General features: G+C 31.2%; 1 protein-coding gene across 1 annotated transcript; it reads right to left on the reverse strand.

Annotated features, from left to right (window-relative positions):
• Positions 1 to 562: 562 nt before the first annotated feature.
• On the reverse strand, positions 563 to 19738 carry LOC143054554 (E3 ubiquitin-protein ligase UBR5-like). Its single transcript, XM_076227575.1, has 3 exons — positions 19581 to 19738; positions 14508 to 14634; positions 563 to 869 (listed from the first exon to the last, which is right to left on the reverse strand). The coding sequence occupies exons 1-3, from the start codon at positions 19640 to 19642 to the stop codon at positions 753 to 755; spliced, it is 306 nt and encodes a 101-aa protein (XP_076083690.1). The 5' UTR covers positions 19643 to 19738; the 3' UTR covers positions 563 to 752.
• Between the last annotated feature and the right edge of the window lie 267 nt (positions 19739 to 20005).

Consider the following 20005-nt stretch of genomic DNA (forward strand, 5'->3'; position numbering starts at 1 on the left):
TAAGACAGATACAAACTATTTCTCTGACAGATTAACGTTTGTATTCCAACTCCCACATAATCTGCAATATATCGATGCATCATATTTTGGCGGGAGTGATGGTCTTATTAATATAAATTTCACAAATGCTGGTAAATTAGATTTTTTAAATCTAGCTGGTAATAAATTCGTAGATTGTCTTGGACATTTCCATGGACTGTCACATTTACAAACACTGGACATATCGGATTTTAATTGTAGTGATCTTGATCTAAAGATGATTAGTTTTATGCCATACCTCAAAACACTAATTAGCAGAAGAACACATTTAAATGTCGGATTACAAAATGATGTAAAAGGTGAATTTCTAAAACAATTATTTGGGCTAAAACTGATTGATTTCTCAGAAAACGAATTTGTTACGTTTAATAAACACATGTTTGTATCACAATATCGTTCCCTCATTTCACTGGATTTATCAAAAAACATATTTTCAAAATTTCTAATTCCAATCAGCAAATTTTCAACTTTAAAGAAATTAAGTCTCGTTCAAAATCGAATTGCTTTTCTGCAGAAATCTGATATGAATCAACTGGAGAACTACCAACGTGATAAACATATCAACTTTGAGCTTCTTTTGAATGACAATAATTTCGTTTGCAATTGTGATTCGATCGATTTTGTGAGATGGCTCCAGGAAACAAAAGTTACAATATAGATAACAACCGCAATTATTCGTGTGTGTATATTGATAACAGCAAAAAAACAGCAGTTTATGCATACACGCATCTTGACTTCATTGAGAGTAAATGCCTCAGTAAGATATGGCTTACAATTTCAATAATTGTTGTGGTGGTTTTTCTTCTTCTTTGCACAGCAAGTTCCTTAGCCTAAAAATATAGAATAACTCTACATTTTTGGTACCTTCATATCCGCCGAAAGTATCGCCATTACACAGCACTGGGAGGAGATTCTAAAGAGTACAAGTATAATGCATTCGTTGCTTATTGTAATGAAGATGAAGAATGGGTTTGTGGGTCTCTCGTTAATTATTTGGAAAAGACAAATGGTTACACGATAGAGATTTTGCAGCTGGGAGGCTCATTATGGATAATATCATAGACGCCATTTTCGAAAGCAAAAAAGTGGTCCTTGTTATCAGTGAAGAATTCCTAAAAAGTTCATGGTGCGAGTTCGAACTTGATATGGCGAGAATGAAAATGTTTCAAGACAACAGAGATATGTTGGTCGTTGTCTTGTTGAACAAACTTTCTCCTTCACAAATGCCAATTTCCTTACAGAGAATTTGGAACAAAGTGACATGCCTAGAAGTTGATGAAATAATCTGTACAAATCAAAATGGCAGTTTTGAACATTTATTCTGGAAAAGATTATATGAGGCAGTCGTGATGTAAATTGAAATTTAGAAGTTGATCAATAATACTTATCACACACAAAAACAAGAATATTAGACAGGTGCCCTTTTCGCACTATTATTTTCTATTTTCAGTGGACCTAGAAATTGGGGTCAAAACTCTAATCACATTGAAAAAATGTTGATGAAGATGTATCGTGATCTCGATGTTATTTATTCTTTATTAAATTTATTTGTAAATATATATGCAATATATAATATGCTTTATTTAAAAACATTGCGTTACACTCCAATATGAAACAAGAGGTGAATCCTACAAAAACAATAACATTCAACTATATAAAGAAATAAAACAATGGAATATTCTATCAATTATAAAGTAACCAGTTTACAAAGAGAAGATATAGGAGTGACACACGGCGTTCTGATCCTTAACATCATTTGAACGTTTCATTTCCGGAATACACTTAAAATAGCAATCGGCAATCCTCGGGTGACTCCGCTGAGGTACGAAATCGGCCGAGTTGTGACTAATGTGACAACTTTATAAAACAAGTGAGGAAACAGATGACGTTACGCACGGTATTGCGTCAATACCGTGTAATCCACCAGGCCATACTAATAAACAGCTTTTCTATAAAATCATAACTGTTAAGTTATATAAAACTTGTATCCATAGACTAGACAGGTAAATACTATTCCGAAAAATGTAGAAATTGTTTTATCATATTTTACTATAGTCTAAAATAAGGACAACATATTGACAAAACGTCAAAAATATGCGTGTCAGACGTAACAGACTATACACATAAGAACTTTAGCAGGGGTGTTTGTGTTCTTCAAAATTTGTGTTATATCCACGAAAATTCGAATGAATGATATGCTTTATATATAAAGTATTACAATATTACTGAACATGCGTTCCTGTAACGACAAACGCTATTTTTTGGCAAAAATAAAAAAGTGTTCATTATGGTCAGATTTTGGAAAATGTTAAGATATCAAAATTTATAGGTTTTAAGATATAAGATTACATGATATTTCGTTTGTGTAAATTAGACCAACAAAAGTGCTTAAATAGACCATATCAAAATCGAATTTTTGCAGCACTCACACTACATATAAAAATGCAACGACTTCTGGCAATTGTCTTGCAAGATGTCCAATGTCGGATTTCGCCGCTTTTTACAAATAAATTGTCATTTGTGACGTTATTTTTTGAAAATTTAGATTAGTTGCATGTAAATTGTGCTTTTCTGTAATTGTGCTTTAACTTTACAAAACAGCTACATACTTTTTGATAATTTGCGTAGTCAAAACGACTCCGTTTTCAATGAAATGAAATGTCTTGCAAGTTTGTCCACTGAACGATTTTCATACGTTTTCAACGTTGTCGATTCGGGGTACGCTATTTATGGTGGATCATCTGTATCTATATTTTCTCAGATAGAATTTTTTTGATAGTCAGATAATAAACAATAAGACCACAAAGTATAAAAAAAATCCGATGACTGGGTTTGTTCGTTTAGATGAGGTTCTTAAGTTGTGGAAAGGTTTTGTATACCGAGAGGATAAAAAGTCATCTTTTTCAATTTTGGGAAGCGTAAAACTGCGATTTTTTTTTTATTTCTCTGCAATAAGTTTTATACGTACAGAACTTGAAAGGGAAATTAAAATTGGTCCTGAAGCGTAGCTATATACCTCAGTCTCCATATCATACAAAGCTTGTAAACATATGAGATGAATTATAATTAACCTATTTTTCGGACAATCTTTCCATTTCTTTATCTAATTGTACCGCTATTAAAGAAAGTAAAATGAATTTTATAAGCAAGACCTGTTTAACTTGTAATTCCCGACAAACTTTGTATAAGTTAAAGCAAAATATATCTCTTTTCTTTTCGGATCTAATTTGGAAACATTGCAGTTTTTTTTCGTTTTATGTCAATTGGTCTCTAGTAGAGAGTTGTCTCATTGGTACTCATCATACCATGTATATATCTTCTCATTTCATAAAGACTTATGCATTACGCAAATACGATATATTTTGTTGTTTGTTGCTTACGTTACTTCTAGTGGGAAATACTGCATGCATATTCAGTACAACTAAACATTAAGAAGTATCCATATTGCTGTGCAATACAAAAATTGCAAGCGAAATTAAAAGACTTATCCCAAGTAATAATTAATCGCCGTAAAACGTAAAAATTGGACGTTACCGTTTGAGACGCAATATCGTGCTTAACGTCATCTATACATAACTTGATACAACATAAGAAATAAAAAGTAAATTTCATTTGTTTTCAAGAATATGGTGCATTTCGTGTATAAAATCAATGACATCTATACTATTAAACGAGAAGACCTCATTTTGTGTGTCGCTTCTCTTCTTTCCACAATAAAATAATCAACACACCTCTGTGTCCTATAGGTACAGTTCATAGTCGCATTTGTCATCCATTCATATGATTATTCAGATTGAGTTATTTTGGGAGAAAAACGAGAAAAAGGCATCCGGATATTGTCCCGTCATTGGACGAAATTTTAAGTCAGATTATACTTCCGGTTTGCGTTTTTCTGTATACTTTGAACATACATATACAAAGAATAAAGTGTATTTTCAAAATTCTATCTGCTACGTTTCAAGTTTACTATCCACGGCGGTCACAGAGTTTATTAAATAGAGAGGGTCTGTATATTATATCAATGACCACCATGGATCGATTAGTAAACTTAGAATTGAAAGTAAATACACTATATTTATATATACTTAATGAATTACTTTCAAAAACAGGAAACAACAAATACAATAAAAACATTTATTAGGCTAATGAAATGAATTCACACAACACAATAGTTCAATACTATTCAATAAACAAATTTAAGAATGACCAATATAGAAATTCAAAAATTGTTAATACATAAGAATTAACCCTAAACCAGTAGAGAAAATTTTGAAATACCCAAAAGTAAAAATGGGCACGGGTGGGCGGGTTAAAAAATGTTCTCAAAACTACCAAAATGTGTTGATCGACGCTTCAACTCAAATTTCAAAAATAATATATAATAAGAACTAAGTGTTTACCGTGTGAAAGCAAATCTTTGAGTGATGTAAAAAGGTATGTAATTTAACAGGTAAACGAAAGTGAGTATAATTCAACTAACAAACCAATAAAAAAAAGTTATAACAAATTCAGTATGGCGAAAAGAATATAGCATTTAAATAAATAAATTCCTTAGGAACAGAAAAATAATAACTCTAGCAAAAATATAAATTTCTTTCTCAGTAATTAATCATTTTTATCGAAATAAAAATTTCCAAATTACTTTCAAAAACATGAAACAACAAATACAATTAAAACATTTATTAGGCTAATGAAATGAATTCACACAACACAATAGTTCAATACTATTCAATAAACAAATTTAAGAATGACCAATATAGAAATTCAAAAATTGTTAATACATAAGAATTAACCCGCCATACCGAAGGTCAGCCAAAAAAAAAAAACAGTTAGTGTTTAAAGAAAATTGAACCAAGAGTACACTCTTAATTTTGATATAGTCAGAATCTGCTAACAAATAAGCCTCCCTAGCGCCCAAAAAAGGACCAAGTTAGAGATAAGCTAAAGTCAGCCTTCTGAAGAATTAAATGAGAGAAATCTGCTACAAAAACTCTCCCCCTCAAAAGAGGTCAGAAATAAATGAAGCCTTTCTCGTAAAGAGTGTTCCCTCAATTCAAATGAGCCAAAGTATTGGCTATAAAATGAACAAATTTTTGAATTCCAGCATGATTCAAATGCAACAGGTCAGTTTGTGAAATAAAGGGAATATAGGTCTATGAAATCTGTCATAGAAAGACTTACAAACTGGCATATAATTAACCTTCGCACATCCTGTTTGAGAAAAATCAAAAAGTTGTGAATTAAAATCCTGAACTAAGCGGTCAGACATCCTAAAATCTACTGGTCTAGGTAAAATTGAAGATAAAATAATTCTACAGGAGGCGTTTACACACCTAATTTCCTGAATAATTAAATCAATATTAAACCTATATTGATTACTAGTTATTGCAAAAATATCATTAGTACCAACATGAATTAAAACATTACAAAATTCGTTAATATTAAAATAGCCATGTCTTATTTTCCATAGCAAACGTTCACTAGTTGTATATGGACCCAATGAGGACAAACCAGTTTTTTATGAAATACTCCAAAGAGATATTGAAAATTTTGGTAATACTTCAGTAATAGTGGGGGGTGATTGGAATTTACCACAAAATTATGATATGGATACTAAACTATTTGCATAAAAATAATCCTAAAGCTCAAAAAAAGGTTAATGAAATGATGTCAGAAATAGATCTGGTTGATGTTTATAGGGAATTATACCCAGAAAAAAAGAGGTTTTCCTGGAGAGGACCTAACAAGAAGCAGGCAAGACTGGACTACTTCCTTGTCTCATTTGATTTTCAACCACTGATAACCTCGAGTGATATTGGTGTTGCATATAGGTCTGATCACTCACCCATATCTCTGTCCATTCAATTTAATACAAATGAAAAAGGCAAAGGGACGTGGAAATTTAACAATGCTTTATTATACGACAAAGAATTTATTACTAATACTAAAACTTGTATTGCTGATTGTATTGATCAATATAAAATAGTTGATTCTGAAAATAGGGAAGAAATAGAATTTTCCATTTCCGACCAACTGTTTTGGGAAACTTTAAAACTGATGATACGAGGAAAAACAATGATAAAAGGGAAGAAATTACACGTATTGAACTTCAGTTAAGGTCGCTCAGAGAATCTAGAATAAAAGGGGCAATAATGAGATCAAAAGCTAAATGGCAAATTGAAGGGGAGAGAAGTACAAAATATTTCTGTAATCTAGAGAAAAGAAATTATATTGACAAAGTAATACAAAAATTAACTTTAGATAATGGTGAATTTATCACTGATCAAGCAAAAATTCGTGCGGAACAAAAGTTATATTATGAGAATCTATATTCATCTAAGAAAACACTTATAAATAATACACACCGAGCTAATTTCTTTTCTCTTGAAAACCCATTTATCAAAATTCTCTCTGATGAACAAAATATTAATTTAGAGGGGGAACTAAAAAGCTCAGAAATTCATAATGCAATAAAAAATATGAAAAATGGAAAATCTCCTGGTCTGGATGGTTTTACAACTGAGTTTTATATTTTTTTTTGGCGCGACATTAATCCTTTCCTACTGCGTTCTTTCAAAGAAGCATTTCAAGAAGGTAAATTATCAATTTCACAAACACAAGGTGTTATCACCTGTCCACCCAAAGATGGTAAACCAAAACATTTTCTAAAAAATTGGCGACCTATTTCATTACTTAATGTAGACTATAAAATAGTATCAACATGTATTGCAAATAGAATTAAAAAAGTCCTTGATCACCTGATTAGTGAAACTCAAACTGGCTTTATGAAAGGCAGATATATTGGTGAGTGTACAAGACTTATATATGACCTCTTGAAAAAAGTAGATGACGAAGATATTCCTGGCTTGCTTGTCTTGTTGGACTTTGAAAAAGCCTTCGACTCTCTTGAGTGGAACTTTATATGTGAAACCTTGAAATTTCTAGGTTTTTGGGACACAATAGTGAAATGGTTCACAACCCTTTACTACAATTCAAAAAGCTGCATTCAAAATAATGGCTATCTATCTGATTTTTTTGTAATAGAGAGGGGGGTACGACAAGGGGATCCATTGTCTCCCTATCTTTTTATTTTATGTTTGGAACTGCTTAGTGCATCAATAAAATATGACAACAACATTAATGGTATAAAGATTAAAAATTCTGAATTTTTACTCAGTCAGTATGCTGATGATTCGACTTTGATCCTGGATGATAGTGAAGAATCTCTCAACAGTGCTCTAAATAAGATAGACTTGTTTTACTCATGCTCTGGTTTGAAGGCTAATTTTGAAAAAACCCAAGTTATATGGATTGGGGCAAAAAGGGGCTGTGGTGAGGAGCTAAACACAAATAAAACAATAATATGGAACCATTCAGGAAATTTCAAACTCCTAGGCATTCAATATTGTTTGTCAAAAGCTGATATATGTGTTGATAATTATTTAGAAAAAATTCAAAAAGTAAAAAATCTTTTAAGTGACTGGTCATTCAGAAATATTACTATATATGGGAAAATTGTAGTTGTGAAAACTCTCGCCCTACCAATTCTAATTCAATGTTTTACTGTTTTACCAGATCCATCCCCAGATATATTAAAGCAGATACAATCTATGCTATACAGATTTGTGTGGGATGGTAAAGGGGACAAAATTAAAAGATATATACTTACCTCAAATTACGAGGATGGTGGTGTAAAAATGCCACATATTGAATCATTTATAAAATCACTTAAGTTATCCTGGGTTAAAAAAGTTTTAGACCCCACAAATTATTCCTCATGGAAGGTTCTATTGGCAGATCACCTTGAAATGAATGGTGGTGAAAATATGTGGCATTTATCAAAATCAGCACTCAATGAAATTAAAAAAGAATTTAACCCTTTTTGGCAAAATGTAATTTCATCATGGGCCTCATTGTGTGAGCCTCTGACCACAGCCCCAAGTGATATCTTTTCTCAACCATTGTTTTTAAATGAAAATATTATGATTGATGGAAAAACAGCTTTTTATAAAAATTGGATACAGAATAATGTATTTTTCATAAATGATCTCATTAAGGAAAATGGAGAATTTTACAATTATGATGAATTTATTAGAAATTATAATATAAAAACAACTTTCTTAGATTTCTATGGACTAATCTTGGCACTACCAAAGGAATGGAAGAATGTCATTCATTCTCAAGTATTTATCAAACTAAATACTGTCAGTCACAAAATTGTTACCGCCATTAAAACAGATGATAAAGTATCAAAACATTTGTATAAATTTTTTCTAGATAAAATAAAGGAAACCCCATCACTCATACAAGAGAAATGGAAAATGAAATTGGGAATAGATATTGTGGCCGAAGAATGGAATTATTTTTTAGTCTTCCTTTAATTATAACTGAAGATCCCACATTAAGGGCATTTCAATACAGATTACTCCATAGAATTCTAGGAACAAATACTTTACTTATGAAGTGTAAATATAGTGAAACAGAACTGTGCACTTTTTGTACCGAAACTAAAGAAACATACATACACCTCTTTTTTTAATGTAGTTATGTTCGAACATTTTGGCTTAATTTTTTTCAAAAGTTAGAAGATGTATGTAATGTAAGCTTTCTCCCAACCTTATCAAGTATAATCTTGGGTGTTAAACATCATCTATTTAAAGATATTCTTAATACATGTATTCTGATATTGAAGAGATATGTTTATTTATGTAGAGTTAGATTTACAGTCCCATCTGTTGCTGAAGCAATTGAATGGCTAAACTATTATTATAGGGTTGACATGGTCTCTATGAACTTGTGCTCTACCAGTAAAGCAATAAGATTAAAAGAAAAATGGTCAAGCATTGATAATATTATTAAGAAATAGAGCTCAATGCAGATGTACTCTGTATTCTGTTACTGACTTTGTATTTTATATTTTGTAACAAGTATGGTTAACTATATGTTTAGGATTTATAGCAGAATAATTTGTTTGTGCATCTTTATTTGTAGATGAGATTTGAAAATGATATGAAAATAATAAAAATATATATTACAAAAAAAAAACGTTCACTAGTTATGCCACCAAACGCTTGTATCTCTGTATTCTTTAAATCAGGAAAGTATTTAAAAAAACGAATCACTCAAAATCAAAGTGCTTCTGCACCAAGCTTTGCCTCCTAAAACGAGAATAAAGTATTAGAAAACAATTAACAATAAGACATCATTTTATTTGCTACAATTAGCTTTTCATTCAAACCATAACGCAGATAAAGTTTATATACAGAACTTTTCCAGTCACCTTGAAGTTGAATTAAATCAGATGGTACACCACATTTGAAAGCCAACGTGGCACCACCCCTTCTAAAACTATGAGTTGAAAATTTACCTGCATCCAAGCCAATACTTGTAATGCATTTTTTCAAAAAGGCATTGAACATATTGTAAGTAACTGGTTTTAAAACACCATTTTTTTTAACAACAAAAGCTGAGGCTGAGTCTGGAACAATAAATTTATCGCACATGGAAACATAGGCCGTAAAAGGACAAAGAGGAGAAGAAGTATTACTAATAAGAGGAATTTGCAAACTCCTTTCACCAAATTGTATAGTTTTGGACCAATTAAAATTTACAAGCAATATATTGTGTTTTACAAAAATATCCTTTTTTTTTTAGACATTTCAACGGATCATCTGCGGTGCCTACCAAATTAGACTTCCGGCACATAAGAAAAAACCCAAACAAAAATAAACACCAAAAAGTATGATGATTACTCTCCTCAAAATTTAAAATACTTTTAAACTGCAATAAAATATTCGGAGAAATGGGAAAGGCTGATTTAACTTCATGCGGATTTACTCTTTTTAAACCTTTAAAAAATAATTTAAAATAGAAAGAATTTAAATGCGGAAAATCTAAATCCAAATACAAATGAAGACATTTAACACCATTTACATAATTTCTAATCGAGTCAGTGCTATTAAATGACCGACTTAAAAACTGACAGTATAAACATATATTCTCTATTGAACAAGGTAAAGGCACTAATTCATAAAAACTACAAAACAGAAAAAATGTTTTCCATTGTGTTTTCAAATTTTTTCTAGTACCAACTGCATAAGCACTATTTATTGAACATCTTGCTTCTCCTTTCAACCTGACTAAATCACCAATCACCACTCATGTTGAAACCTAAAAAGAAAATCGTTTATTTCAATTTCCTGAAAAAACTGTTTGTCGACAAGATTAAAAAATTCCGACTGATAAAAGGGAGACAAATCCCACCTAGATAACAAATCGGAAACTCTGTTATCTTTTCCATTCAAGTGAATCGCTTTAATTTCACACTCATTTATAGCACAAATAAATGCAATTTCTCTTAAACAAGCTTGTAAAAACCTACTTCTCGAACATCCATGGTTTATGACTTGCACAGAAACGGCATTATCACAATAAATGCAAATTTTCTTTCCCTTTCGAACCCACACTTTAAAACAAACGATCACCGTCAACACTTCCAAAGAATTAATATGCAAATTTTGTTTTATAATAAAACTTGGAAAAGCACAGTGGAAATACTGTGAAGATGAAATACCACCGCATCCGGACAAACATGCGTCACATGAGAAAAACTGATCTGGTTCTGTCCATTCTTCCAGACTTAAAATGGAAATACCATTAAAAATCAGTAAGAATTCTGACCGCCAGAAAATGTCCTTTTTGAATTCCTCCGATAATTCTAAACACTGATCATCAGAAACAAATTCTCTCAAAAAATTTACAATTCTAGAAATGAATATTCTACCTGGTTTGACACAACTGGCTATGAAATTTAACTTTCCAATCAACGATTGTACTTCTTTTCTGAACACCTTACTTTTAAACAACCAAGCATTAACCAAAGCCAAAATTTCAGTAAGCCTAGCAGGAGTAACTTCTAACGTCATTTTCTCCGTATCAAACCAGACACCTAGAAATGACATCCTGGAACATTGGGGGGGGGGGGGGGGGGGGGGGCAGGCTTTTTCAAGCGATTCCTCTAAACCACAATTGTCTAGCACCTGTTTTAAAATCTGAAATGAATTATCAGCTGTGTCTGGAGAGTCAGCGCCAGCAAAATCATCCAAATAATTAATGACTTCGACACCAAACTTTTTAACAATATAAGACACTGCATTTGTGATTCTTTGACAAATATAAGCCGACGATTTCAAACCCATGGGCAATACTCTGTCCACAAAAATATGATTGCGCCAAGAAAAACCTACTAAATTGTAATCCTTGGGATCTAGCGGAAACTGTCTGTAAGCCCGGCGCAAATCGCGCTTAAAAATGTGACACTGTGGACCTTTCTTCTTGATAATCTCTACAAGTTTATCCACATTTGGATAATGTAAATCAACCTTATTTCCCAAATACTCATTTTTGTCAATGCAATCATTAACAGAATTACCTTTGGGAAAACTAAGATCCATTATAACCCTTCTTTCCTCCGAATCAGCTTTTGGAACCGAATGGAGATAAAATAAAACCATCTCTAAAGGGATTACTTTTGAAAGGACCAAGAATAGCACCATACGAAGCTTCCTTCTTTATATATTTATCAATATCTTTAGAAAATTGTCGTGCACCAGCATGATTACGCACTTTCTTACAAGAAGGATTAATTCTATCAGCAAAATTAATACCTATTGGCCAACCAAACTCTAAAAATTCACAGACATCTTTGTCAAAACAACAAACTAATTGTTGTCTCCAAAAAGAAACATTTAACCTAGTGTATATAGGGATTCTCAAACTTTCATAATTATAACCCCTATAAGTCAATAAATCATTATGCAAATGTATCAAATTTCCGACACTGCATTTATTGGATTCTATTGAATCAAAACATAAGTAGCAATGAATAAATAATGTTCTCAAAACTACCAAAATGTGTTGATCGACGCTTCAACTCAAATTTCAAAAATAATATATAATAAGAACTAAGTGTTTACCGTGTGAAAACAAATCTTTGAGTGATGTAAAAAGGTATGTAATTTAACAGGTAAACGAAAGTGAGTAGAATTCAACTAACAAACCAATAAAAAAAAGTTATGACAAATTCAGTATGGCGAAAAGAATATAGCATTTAAATAAATAAATTCCTTAGGAACAGAAAAATAATAACTAGCAAAAATATAAATTTCTTTCTCAGTAATTAATCATTTTTATCGAAATAAAAATTTTCAAATGTTCATAATATACAGATAAGTGTAAAGCAAAATTATATCCGGGTGAAATTTGATCCGGAGGAAAAAATGTCACAGTAATTGTTATTTTTTTATCCGGAGGAAACTATTTCCCTGGGATATTTTATCCTTTGCCGTGAAATTCTATCTGGGTAGTTAACTTATTGAATAGTTATTAGAAAAAAATTATCCTTTAAAAATACAATGAAATAATAATAGTGTATTTGAAATAAAGCGAAATTATTAAAAAAATATATATTATAATGGGAAATATTTTCACAAATTATCATTGAAAAAAATTCCTGAAATATTCAAGTCAATCTCATCCTTTTAAAAAGAAAATTATCATGAAACATAGGAAAGAAAATCAGAAGTAATTTCAAAGATCGTAATTGTGAAAATAATATCATGATTAAATAAGGTTAGTGAAATTATGTAAAAGTGAGTTGTTTTCAGATCTCAATACACATATAAATTTAAAAGTAAGGTAGAAATATAGTTGCATATTGCTACTGTTAACAGTAATAGAAGAATTTGATTGTGATGATATTTTTAACTATATAAATAGTTTTGTCTGGGGACAGAGATGTAGTTGTTGATTATATGGAAATCAGATAAATCATAGCATAACAATATATTGGAACAATAGCATGTTTAACAGATGGATAGTGTTTACCTGTGAAATGTTATCCGTCTTATTAAATCAAGTTGTAAGTCATCTTTTTATATAAATGAATAAAAAAAATAAGATTCAAAGAAAAATTTCGCTATAAAATAGATTCAGAAATATATTATATTAATGTCTTTAAAATATAAATTGCTCATAATTACCTCCCTTTGATAAATTATGCAAATTTAGTCTACCTTTGTGAAACATTTTATAATTATAGTCAGGTATATATTGATTGTGAGTAACTTACATAATAATTAATGGGAGTCTATTTCACACGGTTCTGTGAAATATAGTACGGCAAATATATACCGGTACATACTATCCGCATAACACAGATAGATTTTCACTCCTCTGGAAAAAATCAACCTGTGAAATACCATGCCTGGAAAAAAATGACCGGGACAAATTATCCTCAGGATAAAATATCACAAAGGAAGAAATAAACCGTTACAAATGCACATGATCAAAGGAGATGTGGGATATATATATATATATATATATATATATATATATCAATGATCCATCACCCAGGGTTCTCGCTAAGAATTTTTGAAGGCGAGTCCAGGGACTCATCATTTTTAGGTTTGATGAGTCCAACAGCAAGAAGAAAATATTTTATTGCAATATAAAGTAATATTTTAGTCTCCATTTCCTAACAGAGCAATGAAATGAAATCAAATTCAGATCACTTTTAAACTTTTGCTATAAAATGATGATATTTGTGTTTAACTGTGTTCAGTTTATACAAAATATTTCAATCTTGATGCATCTGTGGACTCACCAGTTTTGAAAATGGTGAGTCCAGACATATTTTGATGAGTCCAGGACTCATTGACTCGCCTTAGTGAGAACACTGCTTGTTCTTAGTATCCTGATTCAAAGTTCAGACAGACAGATTATAAGGTGGTAACATACACTAATATAAGCTATTTTGATTTCATGTTTTTTTTACCTGTGCTGATTTTTCATTTATATTCTATGGAATTCTATTAAGATTTCTTTCAGCCCTTTTTACCTGGATGTTTTTATTTTTAATGCTAAATATTTAAATGTCTAGTACTGTAATCTGACAAATATAGAAACTCTACATACACTGCGGTCAGTATCATATGAATTGTGGAATTTGTATATAAGATTTTCATGGAATATGTAGAAATTTACCTCCTACAAAATATGAAAAGTACCAGTTAACATGAAAAAGATAATGTTACTACTGTATCCCATAAAAATTTAACCTCAGATTGATTGAAAATGTTGAATAGTAAAAAGAAATGCCATGTCTTCTCCAGAATACATTGAAATACCCTCTTGAAAATTTTCCAACGCTATGTCAACTGAGTTGGACTATACTGTAAAAGCAGAAATTTTCGTTGAGGATTTAATTTGGTTTATTTCGTGAAAAGAATATATCCAAGAAATTAAACCCTCTACGAAAATTTAACCTACATATAATATCACTTCCATTTACTTGAAACCACAAAATTAAATCCCAATGAAATCTTATACATGTTATATGGAGACAAAACCTTGAATTTTTAATCCCATGAAAATTAATGTTCCTGCAGTATATCTATTACACTTTTTACCTCAAGGAGTAAAGCAATATAAGTTGGCCCAACAACACATTGTGTGACAGTAAGGTTTCTGATGGCTCTAAATGCTGGTGAACTGACAAAACCATGATGGCTGACTTTCTCTGCAACTTCTCTTAATCTGTAATTATAAATAATAAAACTTTTCTTCCAAATTCTCATATGATTCTAACAAGGTTTGTAATTTGTAATTCTGTAACATTTGAAAATTACATGATTATAAAACTGAATAGATAAGGCTAGGAAATCAATCAATTTTGTCATTTAACAATGTTTAATGTGTTTAAAGATTTCCTGTAAAACTTACAAACAGGAGATAACATGTAAATAATACTTTAAGGAATTTTAAACTTAACTCATTGAATATTTCAACATTTTGTAATGAAATGCTGCTGTATTTATCTAGCGTTGTGCTTCTGAGTTTGTCTAAAATTTTATATCTTGACATTGTGTGTATATATCAGCCCTCAAAGTAGCCTCTGAAATGAAGTTGCCAACTGAAAATTTAGTGGCCAACTCAAAACTTCAGTGGCCAGGAAATAATTTTAAGTTGCCTACATTTTTTTCTATTTAAACAAAAACAGGCTTGTAAATTAAAAGTATTCATTTTTTTGATGTCGAGTGTAGAAAATTGTTTGTATAAATCCACTATAAAATAACCACATGATTTATTTAATTTTATATTCGTTGTACATGTTTTAAATCAGTCTGCGACATTAACTAGTAGTTTGAAGCCCCAGACTAGTAAAAATCTCATCGGACTTGTGCAGAAGCACTGGTGATTGCCCCATCAGTCAAATGAACATCTGAAATCGTTTTGTAATTGAAGACAGTATTTTGTTGACTCTATAAAAACAAATTACAAAATTGTCGCCGACATTGTTTACATCTGTTTACTAACGAAATTGAGAACGAGGCTCTACCATGTGCTTTCAATAAACACAATCTATAAATTCCAAGGGTTTTCTTTCAAACGGCATGCAATAGTCAAAGTTGTGACTGAGTGCGGAAATATGAAGATAGATAGATCTGTGCCATATTCAGTCACAACAAATTGCTACCAAATGAACTACAATTACCTGTTGCAATAAAGCGCTGAAAAGATCAAGCTTAAATCTAAAAGGCTCTTAAAATACAGTATTCATTTGTGTTACTGTCTAGCACTCAGACTATTTTTTAAAAACCAAGCTCTGATCAGGGCAAAATTTCCGAAAAATTTAAGGTTGCCAGATTTTCAATATTCTAATACTAAGCCTAAATGGTGACCAGTTATGAATTCTTTATTGCCGATCAGCTTTTAAAGCTGCCCATGCAACCATTTCAGTATATTAAATGGAGGGCTGTACATATAGTAAATACTACTGGTGGAAACATATGGTGAAGACTATTTAAGCAAACCGCAAAACATAAATAAACAATTCACACAAAAATTACCATGATTACTTCTCCTTCTACTTTGTAGTGACCACCTTCAACACTTTGAATTTTATGTTCCTTGAACTTGATTGAATAAACATAAATGGTAAATTGCCAAATTTATTTACACAAATTAAACCATATTTATAATTAGTTCAGTCAGAGATATAACTCTATAGGGTTATACAGAAAATAACTTGCGTGTGTTATTACAGATACTTTTCCTTAAATTTTCTAAATCTGTAATAACATGTTTGTTATTTGTAAAATTATTTAATTTGTAGTTGACTGTAGGGAACTCTTGAGACTTTGCGCTCAAACTAAATGCATAGCCTTGATAATAAATTTTTAAATTGAATTAATACATTTTTGATTAACCATGGTAAATCAATGAGACAAGACTATTAAGGAATTAACTTAGCTGTGATAACAAGGCTTAGTTATTAAAGGAATGTAACTTATTACATGTATATAAGACACTTGGGAATTACTGAGAAACTTGTGCAGAACCTCATTACATGCTCTGGTCATTATTTCTTACAATAAATTAAAATACATTGAAATTAAGCATGATTTATGTCTGAGCAAATGCTTTGAAGTGATATAGAGAAGCTGTGATAACACCCTTTAGTTATTACAGGCATATTTTTTCTGTTACATGTATAACATATACATTTTTGTAGGTGTACTATTCAAAATTGGAATACTATGAACTGTTACATCTTTCAATAGTTAAGTATACATAAAGACAATGGTAATATCAATAGAACTTGTATACATTTTAACTAAACTTATGATGTATATTGTCCCTTTGAAACATGTAGCATACGTATCTTATCACAGTTCTTTGATGGGATGCCTTCTTTGATTTCTTAGTCCACAATAACAAATGTATGTTACTTTACCTGTAATAACCCTATAGAGTTATATCCCTGACTGTAGTTTGAAATCAATTCAGCAGTATGAAGTATGAGATAATTGGGATAATTTGCAATAAAAACAAGAGGCTCTCAAGAGCCTGAATCGCTCACCTTAATTTTTTGGGTTAAATCTCTCATCAATGATTATTTTGGCTTTTCAATTTATTAAAATGTTCTTTGAATCGTCCTATTTTCTTCAAAAGCAAAAAAAAATCATTTTCTCCTATGTTCTATTTTAGCCATAGGAGCTATGTTTCTGACATACAAGGAAATGAAATATAAAATTTATACTAGATACTCTGAAACTCATTTAGCCTAAGTTTGGCTGAAATTGATACAGCAGTTTCAAAGGAGAAGATTTTTTAAAGTAAGTCAACATGATGAACAAATTGTGAAAAAAGTCTTTAAAGGGCAATAACTCCTTAAGAGGTCAATTGACAATTTTGGTCAAATTGACTTATTTGTAGATCTTACTTTGCTTAACATTTTTGCTATTAACAGTTTATCTGTATCTATAATAATATTCAAGATAATAACCAAAAACTGCAAAATTCCTTTAAAATCATCAATTCAGGGGCATTATACCTGAAAAACCAGTTACCCAATTCGGCTGAAAATTTCAGGACAGGTAGACCTTGACCTAATAAATACTTCAACTTCTTGTCTTATTTGCTCTAAATGCTGGAGTTTTTGAGATATAAGCCAAAAACTGCATTTCACCCTGTGTTCTATTTTTAGCCATGACGGCCATGTTTTTTGACGAAATAAAAAATAAAGCACAAACTTTATTTTATACATCCTACTGATCATTCAGTTGAAGTTTGGTTGAATTTGGTTTAGCAGTTTTAGAGGAGAAGATTTTTTAAAGTTAGCAAATATGATGAACAAATTGTGAAAAATTGTCATTAAAGGACAATAACCCCTTAAGGGGTCAATTGTCAATTTTGGTCATATTAACTTATTTGTAGATCTTACTTTGCTGATCATTTTTGCTGTTTACAGTTTATCTTTATCTATAATAATATTCAAGATAATGACCAAAAACTGCAAAATTTCCTTAAAATTACCAATTTATTGGCAGCAACCTAACAATGGTTTGTTTGATTCATCTGAAAATTTCAGGGCTGATAGATCTTGACCTAATGAACATTTTTACGCCTGTCAGATTTGCTCTAAATGCTTTCGTTTTTGAGATATAAGCCAAAAACTGCATTTGACCCCTATGTTCTATTTTAAGTAACGGCGGCCATGTTTTTTGACGGATCCAAAATCGAAGCACACACTTTGTGCAGGATAATCTAAGGAACAATCATGCTAAGTTTCATCCAAATCCATTCAGTAGTTTCAGAGGAGAAGATTTTTTTAAAGTTAGCAAATGTGATGAACAAATTGTGAAAAATTGTCATTAAAGGACAATAACCCCTTAAGGGGTCAATTGACAATTTTGGTCATATAAACTTATTTGTAGATCTTACTTTGCTGATCATTTTTTGCTGTTTACAGTTCATCTTTTTCTATAATAATATTCAAGATAATGACCAAAAACTGCAAAATTTCCTTAAAATTACCAATTAAGTGGCAGCAACCCAACAATGGTTTGTTTGATTCATCTGAAAATTTCTGGGCTGATAGATCTTGACCTAATGAACATTTTTACCCCGTCAGATTTGCTCTAAATGCTTTCGTTTTTGAGATATAAGCCAAAAACTGCATTTGACCCCTATGTTCTATTTTAAGTAACGGCGGCCATGTTTTTTGACGGATCAAAAATCGAAGCACACACTTTGTGCAGGATAATCTAAGGAACAATCATGCTAAGTTTCATTCAAATCCATTCAGTAGTTTCAGAGGAGAAGATGTTTGAAAAATTGTTAACGACGACGACGACGACGGACGCCAAGTGATGAGAAAAGCTCACATGAGCTAAAAATAAATAAAAACATTGGAGCTCTGACATAAAAACTGAAAAAGACAAAGAACTATGACAAATATATGATATGATGATGAAAGAATTCCAGAAGTCTTGTGATCATGGTGATGAGAAACAGCTTATGTCAGGTTCAAATATTGATTTCTTTCTTTATTTTGTGGCGTTTGTGTAAATTTTTAACCATTTATTTGAAAAATATTAAAATTCTTCATGTCTTCAAAAAGAGCATATATATACATGTAAGGCAGCAACCATTTGATTTTCTGGGGGGGGGGGGGGGGGGGGGGGGCTATGGTATTTTTTTCTGTGCAAACTTTTTTTTTTCGCCATCGGCGAAGAACAATCTATTTTTTTTAGCGACAAACCGAAAACAATTTTTTTCTTTCAATTTTAGCATTACATATAGTGGCAGCTGAGGGTGAAACAAACATTTTTTTTTCTCAGGGTCCAAAACAAATTATTTTTTTCACCAAAACCTGGAAACAAACTTTTTTTTCCAAAAAAAACCATAGCAAACCCCCCCCCCCCCCCCCCCAGAAAATCAAATGGTTGCTGCCTAAGTCACATTGTCACATCAGCCCAATCATAAACGATTAATATATTTATTGAAACAAAACATTTGGCTTGTGTTAAATAATTCCAGGGCACATAAGGCATTAATCTAACAGGTGCAATTGATTTCGATGCGTAATTTACAGTGACGTCAGAATACCGTAACGCGATAAAGAGCACGTTTATTAAATATTTGATCGTTTCTTTTATCTCGAAGTACCACAGCCCAAGTACGAATAAATCAATTACCTATCGTTCAACTGGTCATCTGTTCCAGGTAAAGGATGGACTATACAATGAATGGATGTCATCACGTATTAAAAATATAAATTATTATCTTTCTACTGGAAATTTTATGAAATTTATTCCGATTTTAAAAGTTAATTGATCTTCGCCATCTTTGAAGTAATTTCCATAAGTCAATTGTTACCTCAAATACGTAATAAAATAAAATAGAAATTGATTGAATTCCTAGATTGTACTGAACAACTTCACTCGCTCTGCTCTCAATACAATAATACACATCATATTGTTATAGGTGGCGATATAAATGAAAATATAATTGATAAAAGTGAATCAAAACGCTACGAGGCAGTCAGAGCATTAATGGATGACCACTACTTATATACAAAAGATCTGGGCCGAACATTCATAAACTATAAGCATGAAGAAAT

Source organism: Mytilus galloprovincialis, chromosome 12, assembly GCF_965363235.1.
Source record: "Mytilus galloprovincialis chromosome 12, xbMytGall1.hap1.1, whole genome shotgun sequence".
NCBI lineage: Eukaryota > Metazoa > Mollusca > Bivalvia > Mytilida > Mytilidae > Mytilus > Mytilus galloprovincialis.

Coding starts and splice junctions, on each gene's coding strand:
- LOC143054554 (XM_076227575.1), bottom strand. CDS start 19,642: ATGACATCCATTCATTGTATAGTCCATCCTTTACCTGGAACAGATGAC. Junction 14,635..19,580: donor GATGACCAGTTGAACGATAG/GTAATTGATTTA, acceptor TTATAATTACAG/ATTAAGAGAAGTTGCAGAGA. Junction 870..14,507: donor ATATTGCTTTACTCCTTGAG/GTAAAAAGTGTA, acceptor CTATATTTTTAG/GCTAAGGAACTTGCTGTGCA.